The 23775-nt window shown below is 34.1% G+C and overlaps 1 protein-coding gene across 1 annotated transcript in view; it reads left to right on the forward strand.

Annotated features, from left to right (window-relative positions):
* LOC149547017 (uncharacterized) overlaps nt 1-16471 on the forward strand; it is a 199928-nt gene extending 183457 nt beyond the window's left edge. Inside the window, exon 8 of the mRNA XM_089791469.1 lies at nt 16200-16471. Coding sequence (XP_089647595.1) covers nt 16200-16302 — 103 coding nt within the window. The 3' untranslated portion in view covers nt 16303-16471. The remainder of the gene's footprint in view (nt 1-16199) is intronic.
* Nucleotides 16472-23775: the final 7304 nt, after the last annotated feature.

Raw genomic sequence — 23775 nt, forward strand, 5'->3', positions numbered from 1 at the left:
AATGGACTTTGTAAACTCTAATGACCCCTTTCCAGATTTTACACGATTTACCCTAACCCATCTTTTAGACCCTCAATGGAGTTCTTAGCTTTTCATTCTCCGAAGGCTAAGTAGAGAAATAAGGAGAAATAAATTAAATTAAAGTCAATAAATAAATAAATTTAAAGGTGACTTTATATTTAATTAATTTAATTTTCTAGAAGCACAACTAATTATTGTATTGGAAAGGAGGAGGCTTTTAGAGAGTGCAATTAAATAATATTTTATTTCCTTCTAGAAGGGTGAAGGAAAAGAATAAATAGAGGCGAGAGCTTCATTGTTAGCCATCCGGTTATTGTCAGTTGCATTTGATATAAACTTGAGAGAAGAAACTAAGGGTTTCTAATTTCAGTTAGCCACTGGAGAGCGTCAATTCTTCAGTGTTGCAACCATTTGAGGTGGTGAAATATCTACTGAATTTGGCATTCCAGAGAGCTTCATTTTGGAGTTCTATTTGTGCTTAAATTGGAGAATACATTTATTGCTGGCTGCTACAGTGTCGTGAATAGTGACGTGAATAGTACCCGTGCTACAGTACTTGGTTTGATTTTCAATTTCATCTCCTTCATTGGGCAATTTGTATATTAGGTTCTACAGTCAATTTGCATCATTTAAATTGGTCATTTGGCATTGTTTAGGTGGCTGTCATAAGTAGCTGTAGATGCACATTTTATATCTGGTTTTTTTTTTTTTTTGGGTTGCAAAGCCAAGAGCTTTGGAATATTATGTTAAGCATTGAATTAGAAAATATCTCACTAAATGAGTGATAAGTTGCAGGTCTATATATATTTGATGTAATGTGTATATTTATATCTTCCATGATTGACATAATAGTATGCATGCCAAGTGTTTGATAAAATACCAATTGGCTATAAGTGCGCATTTTTCATTTAGAATTCATCTATATGCATTTGAAAAGCCAAAAGAGAATTGCATATGCATTTAGTTCTTTTCTTAGATATAGTAGTAATCAATTATAGGCTTTTAGATTCCCTTTGATATCATTTCAAGCAAGCATAATCGGTCTGAAACTCAGAAACAGCAAGCATAGAGATCGTATTGGAAGTGTTTGACAATTTTTCTTGACCTACAAATCAACAAGTTGAGGTTTGAATTGACAAGGGATATTACAGTGGTATCAGAGCTTGCTTGCAAAGTGTTTGACAAAATGTCAAACAATTGAATTTGAGAAAGATTTGGTGTTTCACGAAGTTATAACCGGTTGGGGTTATTACATAGTAGGGTTTGGACTGCACTTAGAAATGCAATTTACTTGATCTTTGTAATGTTCCCTCACACAAGCTCTCAAGGTTTTGACTAATTTTGGTTGCAAGAGACTTCTTTCTAACTATACTTAATAAAATTATACTCAATGCTTTAGTTTTTCACAAATGAGCGTCTAACAATTTTTCTTGACTTACAAATCAACAAGGTGAGGTTTGAATTGACAAGGGATATTACAGTTGTTAGTGAAGTAGGATCTGTAACTTGTAATAGCACTTGTGGAATGTTATGTGTTTTCCAAGTTACTATATGAATGACTGTATATGTAAAATAAAGAGGCATGTCTCTTGACGATACATGTCTCTTTAACATATTAACTTACATTAGTTATAGTTATAACACAAGTAATATACCATCAATATATTATAATTGTTATATATATATATATATATATATATATATATATATATATATATATATATATATATATATATATATATATATATATATATATATATCACTCTTAATATAAGTTAATTATTCCATATATTATATTTGTCATATATTGTATTTCTCATAATTATAATATAATTTATCCTACAGAATTATAACATTAACACTCCCTCTTAATGAAGAAGGATAAAACACATAGATATTACACCATAGGTAATATTTTAAAATAATACATATAAGAAATCTTTGATCAGAAGATTTCTAGAATATGATATCATGTAAGTATTGGCCTATCAAAATATCAACATATGATATTCACCAACTACTATTTGTTATCATATTTGGTAACATGAGCATTGGCCTATCAGAATATCAATCAAATGATATTCACCAAATACTCTGAGTAATGGCCTATTAGAACATCAACTAAATGATATCCACCAAGTACTCAATGTGGTAATGGTCTATCAGAATATCAAGGCAAGATATACACCAAGTACCGAAAATATATCTATACAAGCAACTTGTAGATAATCAAATTAATGATATCAACCACCTAGTTGTTGATTTATAAGATAAAGTCTTTACATGAAACAATTTCGCAAAAATGAATCATGCTACAAGTTATTGTAAGGACGTCACTTTACAACAACTTCTGCTAATACAAGCGATAATCATTTAGAAGTCGTCACTTCTTCATGATATGCACAGGGGACAGGCTCATACATGTATGACATCAAAAGTTCACATGAAGTCTTCACAAATACTGTCATGTGGTGTTGTCACTAAAACATATCAGAGAATAAGGTTTCTCCCTCTTAGTTTGATATCAACTTTTTTGACCTCTTAGCACAAGGTTCTCTTCGATGAAGTGTCAGACTTCCTTTTAATCTGTTATCATCCTTCTAACCTCTTAGAATCAAGTCATGTCATGCTTCCCTAGTTCAATGGGTATCCTGATAGCATAAAGCCTTCCAACCTACATACATGAGACCTTATCCCATGAATCATAGTCCTTTAGCTGTTATTAGTTTCTGACTAGTGGAGAATCCATCAATCAAGGTCTACTCCTTCTGAACCAAGATCATCAAAAGTTTGACTTAAATATTTATTATTTTCTGCTCCCTCTCTTTCTCCAAGGTTGCCTCTAATGAATTGTCAGACTCCCTCTCATAATTTTAATCAAGGATATTTGCTTCAAGAAACTCACATTATCCAACCTAATCATCAGATGATTTGTGAATCCTAAATCACAGCTTCTTTGAAGCTACTATCATAAGATTAAGTCTGCACAATATTTGGTAGCATGCCTAATGTACCAATCTTCTTTTCCTGCAAGAACATCCTCAGAGACAAAGGAAAAGATCAAGGAAAATAGCTCTTTATGGTAATTATAAAAATACAAAATAAGGGAGAGATTACAAAGAGTAGATACATGCAATACCCGAGGATAATAAATACTAATCTGCAATTCAACATCCTTGATACAAGTTGTTTCAATGAATGTCAGAAAGTGGCTCCATATAAGCATTTGTCAAACAATGGGAATGGAACATTGGTTATTATTTCCACCCACAATGTAAAATTCCCACTCTTATATCATCAAACAATTTCGCATCACATCATATATGGAAAACTTCTTTATGTTCTTCCTTTCTTTTTTTTAATTGCAGAGAATCATCCCTTAGATCAAAGAAAAAATGAGCATAATAAAGAAAATAAATCTTATATCACATGCATGGATATAGTTAAGAGATTGACTGCAATAGGAAAAAATAATAACCAAGAGACAATGAACTTATCTCATTATTCCGGAGCAATCATGACAAGCTTTCAACTCTGGCAGAGAATTGCACCATTATTGTAATCAAAGTCCCAAAGGCTTCCCATAGAACTCAGGAACTCATGTATTGCATAGTCAGTTGCTACAATATACATCTTCCTTCAATAATTTATCTAGATATGTGTTGGCTTTCAGAACAAACTGATAATTTGTAAAATTGCCCAACTTAAAAATATCAATCTCATTGAAGTATCTAGAGATAGAGGGTTGATTGAGGCTTTTCAAATTTCCATGAATTTCTCTCCATTAAGGTTGCAGTAATCTTTTCTTTTGATCCTCCTCCAATTAATCCATTACATATAAAAAAAACTCTCAAAAGATATATATTCTTGCTCATTATCATTAATAAATTATAGGCTATTGCACCCGACAAACATCTTGGTTGTGCCATTTTACTCCAAACTTTCAAGCATCTTGTCTAATCTCTTTTCATTTCAGAGATAATGAATAAATATATTATAGGTATAACTATTCATTCCATTCCATTTCCTGGACATGTAGTCATAAAGCATTTGCTTCATAGAGTGCCCAATAAAAACTGGAATAAGTAGAATGGATCAATAAATTAAAAAATCATTTGCAAGTAAATCTTCGTGGCCAGCTTCATGCAACTGCTCCAGATGAGAAGGTTAATAACTACCGAATTTCACACAATTTGAACTGAACATCCAAAAAAATAAATCTCAAAGGATTTTGTCGTGAACCTAAAGTCCCACACTATCCATCTCTTCCACAACCTAAGACAGTAAATCAAGGCAGTGCTCATGGACCAGGATTTTAACAAGGTAGTCATGGTACATTTCAACAAAAAAATTTATTGAGAGCAACATAAAATCAATTATATTTGCATCTGAAGTTCTGAGCAGCCCTATCTGACTTTTAAGCTAATAATCAACCCTCTTCAAAGCACTAGGTAAAGTATCAAGCTTATGTTATTAGTCTCATGCTATTCCTTCTCCATGTTTCTCTACAAAACTAATACCAAATATCAGTGGAGAAGCATCGTCCAAGCTTGTTCAAGACCCTCAATACATTAAAACTTGGCATTACAATTTGACACACTTAATTTCCTCATCTAAATCTGTGAAATGACTCCAAGAAGCTACTGAATGTAATCTCCAATATTTAGTGTCAAATATAAAATACTTCCATCCTTTGCCTGCAAGAGGAGGCTTAGATTGATATATTCAAGTGGCACAATAGACATGTGATCAATCCCAAAACTTTATATCTCCAAAATTAAACAAGTTGTGTTTAGCAATGAGTAAAATGTTTCATATGACCCTCCAGCTCAAATACTGCAATCATTCTAAACATTCCTGTTCACTGCCTGTGGTTCTTATATTCCTGTCAAATTCACACAGATGAATTGACCTTCTTAAAAATCCATGCCTTCCAATGAACTAAGCAGCACCGATGAATTCAAAAAGTGAGCAGCTGTAGCCAAAATGTATGTCTCCAGGAATCGTAAATTATGCCACAACCTCCTCTTTTAGCATACCCAAAAATATGATTCACTTAAAGCTCCATGACAGCCCAAATTACACTCTATATTGTGGAGTTCGGCAATCAATCTTCTATCATATCCTGAGTGGTTCCTGGAGAGTGATATATACTATTTAAAAATTATCTGTGATCAATATCCAGGTCAACACCATTCAGCGATGACAAGTGTATTTGTGATCTCTGTTCAAACCTGCAAGACTTCATTTTATTAGATCTGAATTTGGCCCTTCCTATTGCAGGATCTTTGCGTTTTATTTGCTTTTGATGCCCACGCGGCTTTAACTGGTCCTCTACCACTAGACTTGCTCAAGTTCTGTGTCCAATCTGACGCATACAAATGGTGGATCCAAATTTCAATTAATCCCAGGTAGACCTGCTCTCATACCATGTTAGTGAAATAGGATCTGTAACTTGTAATAGCACTTGTGGAATGTTATGTGTTTTCCAAGTTACTATATGAATGACTATATATATAAAATAAAGAGGCATGCCTCTTGACTATACATGTCTCTTTAACATATTAACTTACATTAGTTATAGTTATAACACAAGTAATATACCATCAATATATTATAATTGTTATATATATATATATATATCACTCTTAATATAAGTTAATTATTCCATATATAATATTTGTCATATATTGTATTTCTCATAAATATAATATAATTTATCCTACAGAATTATAACATTAACAACAGTGGTATTAGAGCTTGCTTGCAAAGTGTTTGACAAAATGTCAAACAATTGAATTTGAGAAGGATTTGGTGTTTCACGAAGTTATAACCGGTTGGGGTTATTACATAGTAGGGCTTGGACTGCATTTAGAAATGCAATTTACTTGATCTTTGTAATGTTCCCTCACACAATCTCTCAAGGTTTTGACTAATTTTGGTTGCAAGAGACTTCTTTCTAACTATACTTAATAAAATTATACTCCATGCTTTAGTTTTTCACAAATGAGTATCTAACACGTGATCCTGTTGCTAATCTGGAATGGTTATATTGCCAAATAATAATTCTGATATGGACCTCAAATTGATAATGGTAAACTCGTTAAATGGTGTTGATGGTCTTTGATCAACCGGTATCATTTACATAAACATATAAACTTATATTCCAAATGGCTTGTGAAATATGATCCATGATATAATAGATATTGATCTGCAACAATTACTATACACCTGCAAACAACTAAAGAGACTCAAATGTAATTTAATTATGATCCTTATTATATCGATCTGAAAGTTGATGCTGAATGCCTGACTTTGACTAAATGGATGACTAGACATGAAACTGATCTGTAATTTGGTATCGCTGCCTCTAATATCTGCAATGATCCAAATTTTGTCTCAAGGAAGGCTCGATGTAATAACCGATCTGAAGTTTTTATTGCTTTCTCTGATTATAACTTTATTTGCATGCTTTGCACATATGGGAGGCTATTGAGTGAGCATGGATAAATATGATTCTTTTGATGCTGTGCCTTGTTGATGTGAGTTTTGTTCCTCTACAACATACAGAATTGAATACTTGATATTTGGAGATGAAGCACCAAATCTCTGATTCTCTTGAATAAGGTCACTTCTCATGCTAAGCTTGCAAAGTAGATCATGAAATAGCTGCAAGGTCCCTTCAGCTTTGGATACTCGCTCAGTGAAATAATATGATTTGCTGGGATCACTAAGGGGACTTACTCTTTTCATTCAATGGATGTCAACTTTCTTCTATAAATTTGGCCTCACAATGTGCAATGAAAGTATAGTTTTTGATTTTCCAACTTTTGAACTCTCGACATGAATAAACTTCTTCTACATCTACTTCTATGGATGCAAGGAAGTATGGATGAACTCAAGCTCTACTAGAAGCAATCTTGTTAGCAACTCCACCCCCCTAATGCAAGCTTCTAAGGTATATCCAATTGGTTTTTAAATCAATAACTCCTTAATCCCATTTGGTTTAGAATCACTCCTATATGTCTGCAATGAAGATCCACAGGTCTTGAGGACCATTAAAAAAAGCTATGAAATTATTTCAAAAATTGAACTTAGTGGAGGAGTTTTCAGACAGTCTATCTACTTATATATTCAGCCCCTTTGATACTTGAAATCAGTCATAAAAATAGCATTTTGACTTGCCATTGACCTTAAAAAATTGCCTTTCTGGAAAAAATCCTCAGACTTCGTCTGAAAGCACACATTTTCAGTCTTCTGTCGTCATCAAAATGATGAACTGTGCCTTTTCCCTGCCAACGCCCCTGCAATTAGTTTCAGCCTCATTTGATTGATAAGAAAATCCAAGGATTTTACAAGAACATCGGTGCTCGTGGAAGAAATTTCAAACTAAAATCTGAAAACGCACACACACCTTGTGGATTTCTTGTTGGGGCTGAGGAAAAGTTCTGATTTTGCTTCCTTAATTAATGCCAAGCCTCTTGTCAATGGTTGATACCTTATTGGATCTATTTTCAGGTCTCCTATGGCTGGGTGATGTCTATTAATCTTCAAGGCTTCAAGCCTCCTTGCCTTTACCACCTTGGATCATTTAGCCAATCTTTTGTGCTTTCATGTGGCTGTAGCTTGCCTTTTTAAAGTAGATTTTTGCTATAGTTTCACCCACACAAGAAATGAAGGATAAAAACTCCTGCCTTCAAATTTGTGCAAGTAAAATTATTTACGTTTATTTAATTAATTTTATTTTTAAAAATTCCAAGGAAATAACAATCCATGTAGGGATTGCAAATATTTGATTGTGTCCACTATTTACCTTTTCCAAAGGGGAAAATTCAAACATCATAAGGAATATCCATTGATGTCTCCTTTCATTCACATGGGAAATTCAACCCATGTATGGATTAATTCCTTCATTTATACTTAGCTAGATTTATCTTCACTTCAATTGTCCACAAGTGGGAAAAATCACCCCATGTAGGGATGAATTCAAATCCCATACTTCAAGACTTTTTTGCCATCCTTAAGAACCCATATCTGTACTAGTTCATGCTGGGACTTTCTTGACTTTGGAACTCAAAACTTGTCTAAGCCCAAGGGGAGAATCACTCTACATCTAGACTCTTCACTTTGTTCCATGTCCTTAGTATCCAGATAGGGAAAATTTGAGATTAAAGAGGGTAAACACCTGATGAAGAAGCCAAATAGCTGCTATGGAATGAAATATATTAAGACAATTTGGGTGGCTGTTCTAAATTTTCTTATTCAATATTTTTTTCTGGACAATTGTTTCACCATTATGTATGGACTTCATTTTGTCCTTCTCAACCATTTCAGGCATAAGGTTAGAATTTCTTTTTTGTTCTATCTTTTGTCTTCCCTAGATACTTTGGTTCCCAAAATCACAGATTGGAATTCTATAAGCCTTGCCAACTCAATGCTGAGATTCCAATGGGTTGAAGGCCAACTTGATAGGACTGCTTGTGTAATGTTCCCATTTCCAAGATCAATTTTAATAATAGAGTTAATATAAGGAATAAATAAATATAATATAATATAATTATAATTACATTTGATAAAGTTAAATAAATAATAACACCACATTTATAAAGTTGAATTTATAATATTAATAAAAATTGATAAATAAATATTATAACATAATTTAATATTATTAAATATATTGCTTTTATCAAATTGATATAATACAATATTACCCTCAATTGATATATAATAGTATTATGGAAATTGTATAATATAACTATATTGATAAACAACATAGATAAATTCTTAAATGAATATATTATGAATGATAATAATAAATCCATTATTATAATATAATTATCATACATATACATAATATGGTGAATGATATATATATATATATATATATATATATATATATATATATTAATCAAACATTTTAATATAAACAAACCAATATGCCTATGAATAGTCATGACCCTTACCTCATATTAGAAAGGAAGAAACCTATTCACCCAACTGGCATCAGTAATATCATATAGAAGGCAGTCTTTTAAGACCTACATTTGGAGTACAAAGGTAATGATTCATCAGATAATCACGATACTCATGATGGGAAGATATCTAAGAGGTAGAAGAAAATAGCCAATCTACGGCAAGCTAGCAACCATGGAAGACATCGCAGGAGCATCCAGGGTTATCCATGACTTATAAATGTCATATGCATAACACAAAAAGGGAGATTTATTTATACAATAGCACAGGATATACCCAACAAGAAAGAAGCAGAGAGACGGGATTGATTTAAGCAGGAATCAGTTTCCATGGCGACAATAATCATAGACATGCATTAAGGGGGGAAGTAGATGTGATAAAGGAGGATAAGCAGGCGGAAGGACACATAACCATGGGAATAATACATAAGCCATGTACAAGAATCTCAAAAAGAAATCCAATATCCACTTTGGACGTATACGGCAAGGAATCTTGAACAAGAGTCAAACGACTAAGAACGACATGGAATTGGAAGCTCGAATTAACCAACTCCAATTTCCCCATCACTTGTTCCATTTGTAAACACTCGCGGAATGATTATCTAGAATAGTAGACTATTCTAATCAAATGAAACCAAGAGCCAATTAGGAAAGGATCATAGAATCGACCAGATTATTTAGCACTGTTGTCCAGTGAATGTCCCATAAGAGGGAAGGTCATTCGGAGTAAGGAATAACCAAAACAAATGAGATACCGGTCAATGTTGGCATCCATCCAAAAATTGAATCAAGTCAAGAGGAATTACAATCCTCCAATAATATAAGGAATTATACACTCAATAATATTTAAAAAGACGTAGGAAGCAATTAAGATCAGATTCATCGTAGAGAACGAAGAAAGAATTTATAAGAAAGAGGTTGCCAGAGGATAAATGAATAATGATCACCTAGTTAAGGATTACACACATCAATATATGATACAAACCATTTAGGGTAAAATGGGGATACATTGTCTACTATCAAATGTTGATCGAACCATGGGTGCAGATCTTCTAAAATATAAAGATTAAAGTATTGATGGATAGAAGAAACAGTAATCATGTTATCAGTAAATTGTTTGATGTAACGACCTAAGGGAGCTTTGAGGACATTGTATTGGTATTTCAGAATCTTTGTTCAAGGAACATTACAGATTGATTTGATCCGAGTCCTCTGCACTTCTGGCTCTGCAAAGCCAAGGTGGGTGCACCTAATTCTGAATCAATCACCAAGTCCAAGAACATTTATAGCAGACAATCTGATTATAAATGCAATGAAAGTCCTCCGAATGGCAAGAGATCTGGAAAACTCTTCACTTGCACTATCTAAGTAAAATTTCAAAATGTGTTGAAATTTAATTGACTTCGCAACTTCATATATGACTTCAGAATGTAAGTACTTCAAATTAGATTATTCTGAATTGACAACAACAATGAATATATTTTATAAGTACAAGTTTTACTGACAAATAAATATACTAATTCTATCAAAGGAAAGAAATTAGATGATTGCCAATATCCTAATTATGAACCAGTATAACATAAACAATAAATGGACCAGTGCCTAAAAGGACAATAGAGTCAATACCATAAGCTTTTTACATACAATTTTACAAAATTAAATGCACTTATATGACGAACAATTTTATTTTCAAGATGCAAAGGATCAAATAAATATGCAATCTTAAGTAAGTCCAGATTGAAATTTAACACCAAGAGCGGGAGACAAACTGGACATAGAGAAGGAAACAACTGTGTATTTCACTATATCTATGATAATCAAATTTAAGATGCTGTAAATGACCCTATCACAATCTGATTTTAAAATTGCTCACAGAATTGCAAATGATTATAGAGGACGAAAACTTGCCAGTATTTTGACTTAAATGCTTTATATAAATAAAAAAAATATAATGCTTCCTGGTCATGCCAACATGAAAAGCAATAGAGACACCTATATTTGATAATCAATCCACTGAATTTCCTCCCAAATTGCACACCAATATCTGCTCAATGCTTTCAATGATTCATGCCCAAGGAATATGTAAAACTCTTTCTTTGCCTATGAGAGAATGAGATATATTCAATCTGTATGTAAAATCTTTGTGCATAATAATAGTTTTTTAAGAAAAATTCTGTTCCTTTGTTCGTTGCATCTCATATTTACAATAAGCGGAGAGATGCGAGGCTCTTCTCAAAACAACGTGCCTCTTCGTGAACAACACCTAATTGATTATGTTTTACAGAATATCATCGTGCAACTATTATATTAGGAGATAATTAAATTTGAGCGATATACCATAGCTTCGTTGAACCATAAACCAAGGCATTCATCGGCCATTTTTATAAATAAACATGTGGCTTGGGGATTCATTACACTTCAAATATTCTGCGACACACATCTTCCAGTCCTTTATTAGCGTGGCACCTGTGTCACCAAATCCATCTGTCGAACATATATTCAGGGATTTCTCAAGTTCGAATCTCTATCATTCTTTGGAATGTTTCCTTCCCGAGATCCACAGACAGTCCAACGTGAATGCAAATAGAGAATATCTTCAATCTCTTACAAATATTCTGGCTTACTTTATTTTCCAGATGCCCTGGGAACGTATTATTTCTTGGAGGAACTGCAACACAGACAGTATTAAGTTCATTGCCCGAAGCCCAGTCCAAGATATTTGCGTTCCTTTTGCTCCTGTAGTGCGTAACCTGCTCGAAAATAACTTGAATGTAATCTTTCGTGAAGGGTCTGTGTAAGTTTGCCTATCCATCGTATCCTCAGAGCTTCTCCGTGATCAACGTTCTCTGCATAAGGCATATGGTTATCAGTCATTATTAGCCGCTTGTATAGAAACCAAAACATGACTTGAAGACATTAAATGGTCATAAGCATAAATGTTGGCAATTCATATTTCAATCTCTGCAACATTTCTTAGCGTTGATCCATCTATCTCAGTAATTGAGATGACTCCCCAATATTCAATTTTCCTGTGATGATATCTTTTACTATCATGGGGTCTCCATTCCCAACCAATTGTTTGGGCGCTGTGCATTTCCTGCGTCGAACAATGAGTTCTGGCCATGTCTATCGTTGCTGCATATTAGTTCTGAATCCACGTTGGTAAGGATTTGGCAAATGTTCCGTGTTCCATCTGAAGGATTCAATGGTTGCCATATGTACATACGTGTCTATTGCTGTTGACAATTAGAACATCTCTGCGAGGTGGTATGATCGCAGGCACCATTCAACTATTAACTGTAACCAATGAGTGTAAGCGATGCTGTATATGTACTTTCTTGGGCCAAGGTATCATTACTGGAAGCATATATATCTATAACAAATAGTCATTCCCTGCGTCTATAATCCATTTTCACCTCTGCCACTGTTTTACTGCAACTGTTTTACTGCAACACTATTTTTTCGTTGTGTATGATATCATTGCTTGAGGTATTTTACATGTTGAAAAACACTATTCATATGTTGGAAAGTACTGTAGTATTCATCGCTGCCTGTATCTCACAATCCATCTATTGTAATGTCCCCTTTTCAGCATTCATAGCATGATGTTGTCGTTAGCCTATTTCCCCACGGTCTTGTAGGCTAACCAGGGCATTAAAGGGGCTTAGAGGCCATTTGGTCTAGATAGTTTCAGTTGCAGGTCTTTCTGAGGGGGTTTGAGGCAATTTTGGGCATACTTACTATTTATAGTAAGTCATCTTGCACATGAGTGAACATCCAGTGGCAACGGTATGTCGATGGTAATTGTTTAAAATCGACAAGAAAACTTGTTTATCATTGATAAGATTTATTATGCATTGATAAAGCTATTTTATAAAGTTAAATTTAAATATTTAACTTTATTAATGCATAGACTATAGTTTGTGAGAAATATTTAAATAAAAAGAGTCCCCTTTATTTTGTAACACATTGGAGACATAAGTTACATAAAGGGAGTTATGTTTTATCTCACATTGAGAAAACGAAAGATGGAGTTCTTGTGAGAACACTATAAAAGAAATGAAAGAGCTTCTTTTAAGCATGCTTGGAAATATCAAAGAAATTGGAAATTTTTTTGGAGATTATGTCTCAATAGTTTGAAGGACGAAATCCTTTCAAACTGGCAATCTTGACGCCATTGAAAGATATGGTCTTGAGATTCAACATGGTAGCAGTCCGAAAAAGTTGATACGAAAAAGTAATCCAAAAAAGCGGAACCGAAAAAGCAAGCTAAAAAAACAGTCCGTAAAAGTAGTCCAAAAAAGCGGAACCGAAAAAGCAGGCTTAAAAAGCAGATCCGAAAAAGCAGTTCGAAAAAAGCAAATCGGAAAAGCAAAGTAGAAGGGGCAGCATTGAAGGAAATTATTACAGCCATCTACAACCACGGTTCTTTTGTTAGTATTGTTTTTTAGGGTATTATAAGTTTCAGCTGTAAGTGTGCATTATACCCGCATTATCATTTTGTAATCCATGTAAATGCCACAAGTCTTGGCCATATTTCATGAGCTTTGTATTAGAAATTTTATTGCAATTAAGAAGATAATAGTTGCTGGTGTCATTTAAGCAATTCAATATCATTATTTATCAGCTAGTTAGTTTGCATACCAACTGTTTGTAAAAATGCCAGTTGGCTGTAGGTGTTCATTTCTCATGCTTAGATCATATATATGCACTGAATATTATCAAAATTAGTAGCACACTCATGTTAGGGCATTGTGTAGTCAATTTAGAGTCTTCTAGCACAAGATTCTCATTGATGTAAATTGAAGAAAGAGTCATTTTAAGCCAGCTGAAATACTATATCAGTCATACATCCCTTGCATGTGAATTGTTTGATGAAATTCCTTGAGCTTTCATCAGCAATTTTGAGAGCAGAATTGAGGAGGGTCTTTACATCTATCCATTTGGTTATTTTCATTCAGAAGTATTGTGACTACATGCTCTTTTTATCTCACACTCAATCGTTCCTGCTTAAGAATGAACCGCTGTTTACATCAAAATTTTCAAGCCTGTAAGTGGCACTTTGTTTGTTGCCTGATTCCAAAGTTCTGTTGTGAAGATGCAGTTATAATATGTAAATAACAACGGAACAGAGATAGAAATGAAGATGGTCTATAAAATCAAAATAGTTGATCAGTTCACATATTTTCGCAAAGTTTTATACGCAAAATAAAGCAACCATATTAATCATAGAGTGAAAGGATTAAGGATGGTGCATATAATGGAGCCCCCCAAAATAGGGGTCCATCAGTATGCAAGAAACAAATAACATAGAAACAATTCTCAGAGTCGATTCTACTTATTGTTGAGTATTTGAAATCCCTCCCCTACCTTTGAAAGGCAAGAACAAATATTCTGTTGTTTCCTCGGGGAATGACGTGGGGACTGGTAAGTTGGATTCTGATATTTCTTTCTCTGAGTGTGAAGATTGGACTACCGATGCAAACTCTGACCCCATTATTTGGAATAGGAAGGAATTTTTTTTTAAGGTTAGCAAGAAAAATCAAAATTAGAAGATGACCTCCCTGTTTCGGTCTCTATTGGTGGTGCTTTGAGTGGTTCGTCAGAGCAGGGCGGGTCTGGTGAGTCTTTGCCTGTTACAAATCGTGAGCGAAGATCCTCTTTTCCTCCTCTCTGTCGAAAGACTGGTGAGTCTTTGCCTGTCACAACTCGTGAGTGAACATCCTCTTTTCCTCGTACCTTGTCGAAAGACTCCCTCTTCTCAATTTTGATTATGATAGTCCGCCTGACCACCTGGATATTGCTAGGAATACTCTTGTGCATTCTTTTAGGATGAACAAGTGGCTTTTTAATGATATCAACTATCTTAACATTAAATTGCATTCCATCCAAAGTAAAAAGGATAACATTCTAAATAAGGAGGCTCCGTAGATGAAAGTGGGCAGAAATCTTGTTTTTCCTTACAAAAAGCGGTTAAGGATGTTGAGATCATGAACAGGGATAAGGAAGAATTATGGGGTTGGAGACCAAGTCGAAATATCGATGATAATCTCATTACTATTGTCTCTTTTGGTCATAAGTTGATCGAGGGCAATACTGATAACATGAAGATTCTGGTGGGAAAGTATGATAAAATGAATCAAAGTAAGAATCATGTGGTCAGTGTGGATGCTGCTGATAAGGGAAATAGAAGCTCGAAGAGGATAACAAAGGCCCAAACACGCATACACGTGGCAATCTTAAGAGAGCTGCTGATCATTCTGCTCAAGACCTACAGGATTTTAAGAAACTTGCTCTCGATGTGTCCCAATTGGAAGCTAAAACTGCCGAGGCTTTAAAGAATTTGTATTGGTTTTGGTCTGTTTGTATTTTTTCCCCTTTCTTGGTCTTCTATTCCGTGCCTGGTTTTTGGTAATGGTTGGCTGCCTTTTTATTGCCTCTTTGCTGTTGGCAACATGTTGTAAATAGGGTTTCAAGTTCCTTCAAATCTTCTTTGATCCTAATAAAAAAAACAATTCCATAGATATATTTATTATTCATCTTTAATATTGCTAGAACATATATAGATATATATTTAAAATGCAAAGAGATCAAATTGAAGCTATTTTATTTATTTAAAAGTTATTTTATTTTACTTTTAAGAAAAAATATTTGTTACATACATAAAGTTTAGTTTATTTACATTTATTAAATTAATATATTATTTTTTTACTTCCAATTGCTGTTTAATTTTATTTGTGTTTGTTTTTCTACATTTTCAGTTTTGTTCTTTACTTCAATATCAGCATAAACTCAAATATAATAGTATTATTTTCCTTTTTAAAATGTAAGCATGGAACTCCGAAAATATAATTTCAGAGAAGTATGTAATTTTTTTCTTCTAAATTGTGTATTAAAATATTAATATTTTGCTCTGCAAATGGGATTAATTTTGTAAGGATGTATTGCTCTGGATTTTGCATATTTATTGCCCTCTTAGTAATCTCTTCTAATGTGTTTGACCTTATTTCATTCAAGAGAAGAGTAGTTAGGAATTTCATGTAATTGCAGTCTGGGGTTCTATCAGTTTTTTCAGTCTTGCTCTTGTTTTGCTGCTACTATGTATATTTATTTGAAGCAAAGTTTATAGTATAATTGTTAAATGTTCTAGTTGGGAATATTATTTTGGTGATTTCTATTAATCTTATTTTCTCTGTGCTACTACAGTTATGTTGGCATCAAGCGTTTGGTTTTTGGTGGAAAGCGGTTTGGTGATTGGGAAGAAGGCATGACTTCAGCTGAATTTGGATACAAAAAATATAAGATCTGAATTTGGAAATGTCAGTTACATGTACAAGGAGAGATCATAAAATGGTTCATAAATAGGCCACTATGAAGAAGCATGAAGCATTTTCAGAATCTTTATAGTGCAAGGTTGTAATATGATGGTTTTGCAAATATACAATCACATATATAACTAATTTATTGTTCCTATCTAATCACATTGCCATATTTAATATTTCTCATCGAATTTAATCAGTGTAACACAGGTGGGAGATGTTGGGATGGGGAAAAAAGCTTTGATTTGGGGACAGTTGGGGAGGGGGGTGATGTAATATAACTATAAATATAGTACTGAAATGCTAGTTATGAAATAATGTATAATAGTATAAGAACTACTAAATTATAATATCAAATACTTGAGCATAAGAAAATTGCAATATGAATATAAGAAATATTACAAAGATGATTACAATGAGTAGTATAATACTAAAACAAGTTCAAAATCATGTACATATGCATATGTACCTTTCTGGGTGTTTGTCAATAAACCCCTGACAGTGAGATTGTGGTGGACTGGTGATAGTTGGGGGACTTGGGAATGCCAAGTTCCTGACGTGGAGATGTCCCCGACCCATGTGTGGTTGGGGGCAAGCAAAATACAAACAACCAACATAATTTATATATTTGAAAGCTTTTCTACATAATGAAGTAAATGATATATGCAACAGCTGACTAATACATGTCATAACATTGAACTTCTAGATTGATGATAAATTTTGAAAAAAAGTAACAATATAAAAGTTGTAAGTAATGATTCAAATGATAAATTTAAAAAAAAAATCTTAAATACTCATATTTAAAAATAAATAAATAAATTGAAAGTACAACCAAACCTCTTGAAAATGGGCAACTATAAAGTAATTACGTTTGCATGACAAGTATCTTAAATTGGGTGTATTTTAAATTGTCATTTGTCTTTGTCCTTTCCTTCTGATATATATTATATTGTAACTGAGATTATTCAAATATAATGTACATAGTGACCAGGTCACTATGTACCGAGCTTTACACATGTAATATGCCATTGAGAGGTGAGACAGGGATGCACACGTCGCTCGTTAAATAATGGATTTGGATTTCTCTTTACACATGAGAAATATCATGCTAGGGGAGAGGACCCAGTAGTTGAGCGCGTTCCAATAGTTGTGATAGTAGTTGTTAACTTAATACCCATACTTGTTGATTTAAAATCCAACATTTTTGACAAGATTGTACCAATGGATGTGACTTTAAAGTTGTTTTTGTTAATGATAATTACTCATAAGTGAATGAAAAGTGTCCCTTTTTAAAAAAAACAACCAATAGTGTAATGCCACGTCAGCTGCACAAGTATGGGGGTATCCAATGCACTATGATTGGTCTCACTTTTTTTTTGGGCTGTTTTGGACACTTTGAGAAAAAGCATGCTGATGTGGCATCATATTTGATGATGTGGCTCTGAAACCTTAGTTATAAGCAGGGGACTTGCCAAGTAAGCTGCTATAAAAAAATGAGAGTGATTCGAAATTTCCACATAGGATTTTGAGAAGCACGAAGTTAGGGTGCACAACTACCGGGTCCTCTCCCCTATAGATCACCATTAACTTGTGCTCTACTCTGATATTTATTTTATCTTTTGACACGTTCTAACCATTTTATCTGGGATCTCATTCTTTACGATGTACGATGAACAATTTGAAGATATTAGTGGCTAATTTACTTTAGCCGGGGCTAATTTACTTTAGCCAGCAATGACATTTTGAATCAAACATCTGAAGCGTGATTTTTTAAAAGCTCTTACAGCAATCAAAGCGCGATCATTTTGAATCAAGATGTGCATTAAAGCTGGACTCCTGTCAACTATTACTTGTAATGTGACATTGAATTTGCAAGTAACCATTACATGTTTGTCAACATTTTCCCCTTTGTCAAAGGAATGCACACAATCTGATTAGGGGTCTACATCTCCGCAAGACCTTCGCCGCTGCATGGTTTCTCCCTCTCCTCTTTTCTAACTTCATTCAGATGATAAAATTTGAATTTAGGGCATACATAAATTTAGAAAATCATTTTTCATAGAGGTTTCATAGTTGAGCAGAATAACAGGTAATGGGCATGCATCGATCTCGAGGGAAACCTACGACTCTGTCCCCCCGCCAAATTCATATTTTGCAGTCATCTTCCTGTTTGGATTGAAATTACAGGTGAAACTAACCTTATGATCGTGGTAGTTTTGGCAATAAAGAAATGTTCGTATTCAACACGTTTCATTTTGGTTAAGTTTGGATTTCTTACTTGCCAACACAACCTCCTCCAATGAACTCTTTGCTGAAAGGCGTCGGCTTTTTTCCAACTAATGTTATTGATTGTTTTCTTGACAATTAAGTCCTAATTTCTAGTAACCATTAGGTTACGTTGTGCTAACCGGCTAGTGAACAACTTAACCATGAGGATATCTTTCAAGCAGTTTCAAAAAGGCTTAGTGTCCTCTTATCATCCTTTTCGGTCAGGGGTGTACTTGGCTAGGTGGTTTCATAGTAATTAAAATCTTTCCTTCTAGTTTGCTTTATTTTTAGTTTTTGATTTGATCAAGTAAAAATAGGTTTTGAAAGGTTCTGAAATCTTGTACAAAGAAACAAGAAAGATATAACAATGAGGATCTTAAAACAATTGTGGAAAACCACTTGATAAATTAGAGGGACACTCCAAAGTTCCCAACAAGAGGGCAAACAACCCAAGAAGTTGCAAACCATCAAGATTTACATTTTGGTCTAGTGTTTTAAAAACGTAAAGACATATCAAATGAAGGTTTGGAGGATTTGCTTTTTTTTTTTCTTTTTCTTTAATTGATGTCCAACCATCCTCCACCTTCCCAGCAGCCTTCTGCAATTCCCACTAACCTCCAAAACCATCACAATAGGAGAAGCACCAGCAATAGTGTTCTGGATAGAGTTAGCAAACAAAAAAGCGACAACAACAACATTTTGAATCAAAGTTGTCAAAGGGACAACAATCAAATCAATAGAATCAACAGCAGGAGACAGGTCAACAGCAACATTATGAGTCAAAACCATCGTAGGGACAACATTTAAATCATCAAGGACAACAACAAAATCCTCAGCCAAAGTGAGATCAGTATGAGAAGAGCTATCCAACCCATCCACATCCATGGATACTTTTTGAACTGTATATAGGGATCATCTAAAACTCCCAACCACTAAGAAGGTGATTTCTTCGATCTAACCTTGTCAAAGGAGCATCACGCAATGAGATGGCTGGTCTTATGACATTTCTTACATTTGAACGGACTACCCTCATAACCAAGAAGTTGGATCTAAGAACCATCTGGAGAAGCCGACTTCATCATAGCAGGGAGCCTTTTGGAGACATCCATCTCCACAAGGATGCGAGCATATGTTGTCCTATAGACATTAGAAGAAATTGAATCAACCAACAAGAAATCCCCAAGGGCATACCCCACAGCCTCCAAGACTGAATCCAACCAAAAGTGAAGGGGAATATTTGGCAGCCTTATCTAGAGAGGAATCTTATTAAAGGATTCAGTATCAGATCAAAAGTCAGATACTAGGGTTTGGCCATCAAGGGGAACCTTTCCTCCCAAAAGGTACCACAACATAGGACGGAATTTTTATTATTAGCATTGCCAAATTTCACAATTAAAAAACCCCTTGCCACAAGGTAAATCTAAACTAAATCCGGAATGATTGGTTCCCAATATTTGGAAATTCAAGCATGCAAATCCGAAAAAGAGAGCCAAAAACCCCTAAAATCAAAAATAGCAGTAGTGGTAGAGTAATCCACCACGTGTTGATCTCATCAACAATTTTCAAATCTAGATAAAGCACAAGTGGGTTACTTACAGAAATAGGCACAATCGAACGAGGCTCGCCCTTCACAGCCGAACACCCCCCACCCCCAGTGGGACCATCAATACTTGCCTCATAAGCAACCACATTTGCATAGGAGATAGAAGATCTCCCCATAGCAACCTGAGACCCAGGAACATGGTGATTAGTAGGAACAAAAGGGGCAATGGGATCAGGAATTGCAGCAAAGATCTGCGCCACAACAAGAGGAGCTCCCATAGTCACACCCTAAGAACGAAGAGCATCCCCTGTAGCATCCAAAGGACAATGGGCGGGAGAAGTAGAAGTTTGAAATCCAGCATAAGTGGGAACCTTCACAGGAGCAAGAGCAGGAGCCTTCACGGGAGTGGGAGCCATTGTTACCAAGTTGATTTTAGTGTTTTGTATTTAGTTTTAGTTTTAGTTTATATGTATTTTAGAAATTTTTTTTTTATAGCATCTTGTGGGAAGTCAAATTTTCACACTTGAGAAAGTAAATAAAATGTTGGTTTTATTATAGATATATGTATGTAAGCATTTTTTGGCAGATTATAATTTTAAGTTATTTTAGGCCTTTAAAGTCTATTTTCTTTGTATTTTAATAGGACATAATGTTCATCTTGTTATTCTCTTGATAACAAAATTTCTTTGGCTCTCATTCTTAATATTTGGCATTTTATTTTAGATATGTGACAAAGGGTACTCCTTTTACTAGGAAGGAAATAAATAGAAAATTGCAAGAATCAAACAATTGCAAGAACTAAACAGTTGCTTATTATCTTCAATGAAATAACACTACAATATTTAGGAAAAAAATAGTATGGCCACATGGACATTTTCATTACAATAATCTATAAGACAAAGCTACAATTACTTGTTATGCCCTAATTACTTGTTTTTCTTTTTCCCATTCGGTGCTTCAAAGCATGGGACTTCAAAGTCATTCTATCTTTTTCTTTATTTTTGGTCAGATCGTCATACTTCAAGGTTACATAATGCATTTGGTGTCACTTGACTCTTTGTACTGTTCAAGTCTTGAAGTCCCAACTTTCCGTGCACAAAACATCACTAGACAACAACTAATGACAATGTGCATTTAATGCACTAAACCTAACATATGATAAAATGTCTTTAATAGCTAATTTAAAACTCACCAAGTGGTGAAAAGAAAGTTGTGAGCTTTGAGTACAATGAAGCTTTTGATAACCTAAATTATTATTTGTCTAAGACTATTGTTGCATTTGTTGTCATAAATTTTGACATCATGATGTTTTGATCTTTCATCTTAGTGCTACAGGTGTTCATCCAAATCAGAAGGGTCAACCATCATGCATAAGAAAAAGATGAAACTCAAGTTTCATAAATATTAGATGCTTTGAAGATTGATTCCGAGCAAGTGGTAGTAGGACTGAATAGTGAATAGTTTTCATTCATGGGTGATAATGAAATCAATGATTTGTTGATGCCATCAAATGAAGAGTCAAAGTGTTATTTTCTATAGATGTTCCCACCCATGTACACATTTTAAGATTTCCAACACTTGGTAATCTGGTGAGATGAAGACCTCTTTGATAGAGGTTAATGCAATAGGAGTCATATCTTGTCAGACACTTAGTTTACTTTTCGTTGTACATTTAATTTTGACAAGTTACATGTAAAACATAAAATTGCAATTACACATGTAATGTCACATGTGAAGTAAAAAATTGTAATTATACATCTTGCTACATGTAATCACATTACGAAGGACTATAATGTGGAATAAGTCAATCCTAGGTAGTTAGTTTTCCATGTTTTTCTCATATCCTCTTTCCTATAAATACAACAGGGTTCATTGTAGAATTTTATTACTTATGCATTGCAAGAAAACTCTTGTGAAACTTTGCTTTAATTTGAGCAAGTTGATTTTTGAGTGAATAAAGAGCAAGTATTTTCAAACTTAGAGCGAAGGAGACCTATGGAATTCTTTTTGTTGTTATTAAGCGTCTTGAATATGATTTTGTATAGAATTTGTGCTATAATTGTCGATTTGAGTTAGTTAAAAGTGATTACATAGACTTCGAGTTGGAGTTTATAGTGATTTTAGAAGTAGAAACAAAGTTTCATATGTCAAGTCTTTTGTGCTTATCATATTGTTGCTTCATAGTTTAAAACATTTTTAAGACACCGTGCAAGTCTATGAGCTTATATATATTCCTTAGTCTATAGACAACTAGTACAGTTAACAATTAATCTTTCAGTTAATTTTGAGTTTATTAATATTATTGATCCAACTAGTACTTAGAGGTGAAATTGTAATAGGTCATGAATTTATAGAGTACGTTTTATGAAAGTTAAATCCTTCCTAAAGAAAGAGGAAGTGATATGTGAACACTCAATTTAAATTTACAGTTTCTTGTTAAGTTCTAGTTGAGTTAGTAGTAATAATAAGGGCACCTCCTTTATGTTGAGAGGAAAGATTATTTCTCATACACTGTCTAAATATCCCATTTTGTAAGTAGTGTGTCTACAACTACTTTCAAAATATTTAGCCAACAGTTTTTTGGCAACTTTGTTGGGGATTAAACGCATTCAGAAGCCTCGCGCTTCTGTTTGAAGTTTTTGTGTTCTCCATTTATTTATAGATTGTTCACACTAGAGGGTTTTCATTACTATTCAAGGCACCGCCAAGGAGAAGGTTCTAAAGTTCCACAACTAAGCTAGTATGAATGAGTAGCTCATGATCTCCTTGCCATCAAAGCCCCTCTTAAGTGAACTACTAGTCTTCCACTGTCCAAGAAGAACCTTGTTCCAATTGAATTTTCAATTTTCTTCTTATGTCCATTGAAGTCTACAAAGCCTTCAAGTTCAACTTCAACATCTTCAAATATGGTTGTTCTAACTCCTACAGGCTTGTGGGGTGCAACTTTTGGTCTTTTGAATCTTGCTTCGCCTTTGCATGCATTGTAGGAAGGTTCCTTGAAGAAATTTTCCATATTTTGCGGAGACAAGAAACAATACACTGATAAGCACATCAAAGCATTCTACATTGCATGTGGCGTGTTGGGAATTTAACATCAGGATGCTTCTATAAGGCTCTTCATAGAGACCTTACAAGGAATGTGACCAATTGATTCTACAATTTGGTTCTAGGAGCAATCATTTATTGAGTTTCATTGTAGACTCGATTTGAAGCATGTTTCAAGCCTGCAAAAGATGAACATTCTTTGCTTGCTCAACTTACTCAAATGAAGGACAATGTGCATGAAGGCATGAGGGAACTCATTGTCAAAATTCAACAAATTGTCAAATTGGATTCCAACGTCTTCTCAACTCAATACTAAGAATTTCAAATGTTTCTCATTAACACTCAACTTCCCAAAGTTAGCTTCTTGCTGAGAAGAGCTATTCTTACAAGCTTAGCTAATGCTCAAAATTTGGCAATAGATATTGTGGATGACCTTATCATAGCTGGAAAAATTCGTAAGGACTAATTGAAGGGGACTCCTTCCATGAAGCTTCAACTTCAAGCAATACAGACCTAATGGTACACAAGTTGGCAAGGTGAGTCTACTCTCAAAAAACAAATATCTCAAGGCTCTTTTTCTGCCCCATACAAGGACATCCCAAGGGGG

Source organism: Cupressus sempervirens, chromosome 7 (genome assembly GCF_028749045.1).
Source record: "Cupressus sempervirens isolate cs-2001-9-10 chromosome 7, ASM2874904v1, whole genome shotgun sequence".
NCBI classification, from domain to species: domain Eukaryota; kingdom Viridiplantae; phylum Streptophyta; class Pinopsida; order Cupressales; family Cupressaceae; genus Cupressus; species Cupressus sempervirens.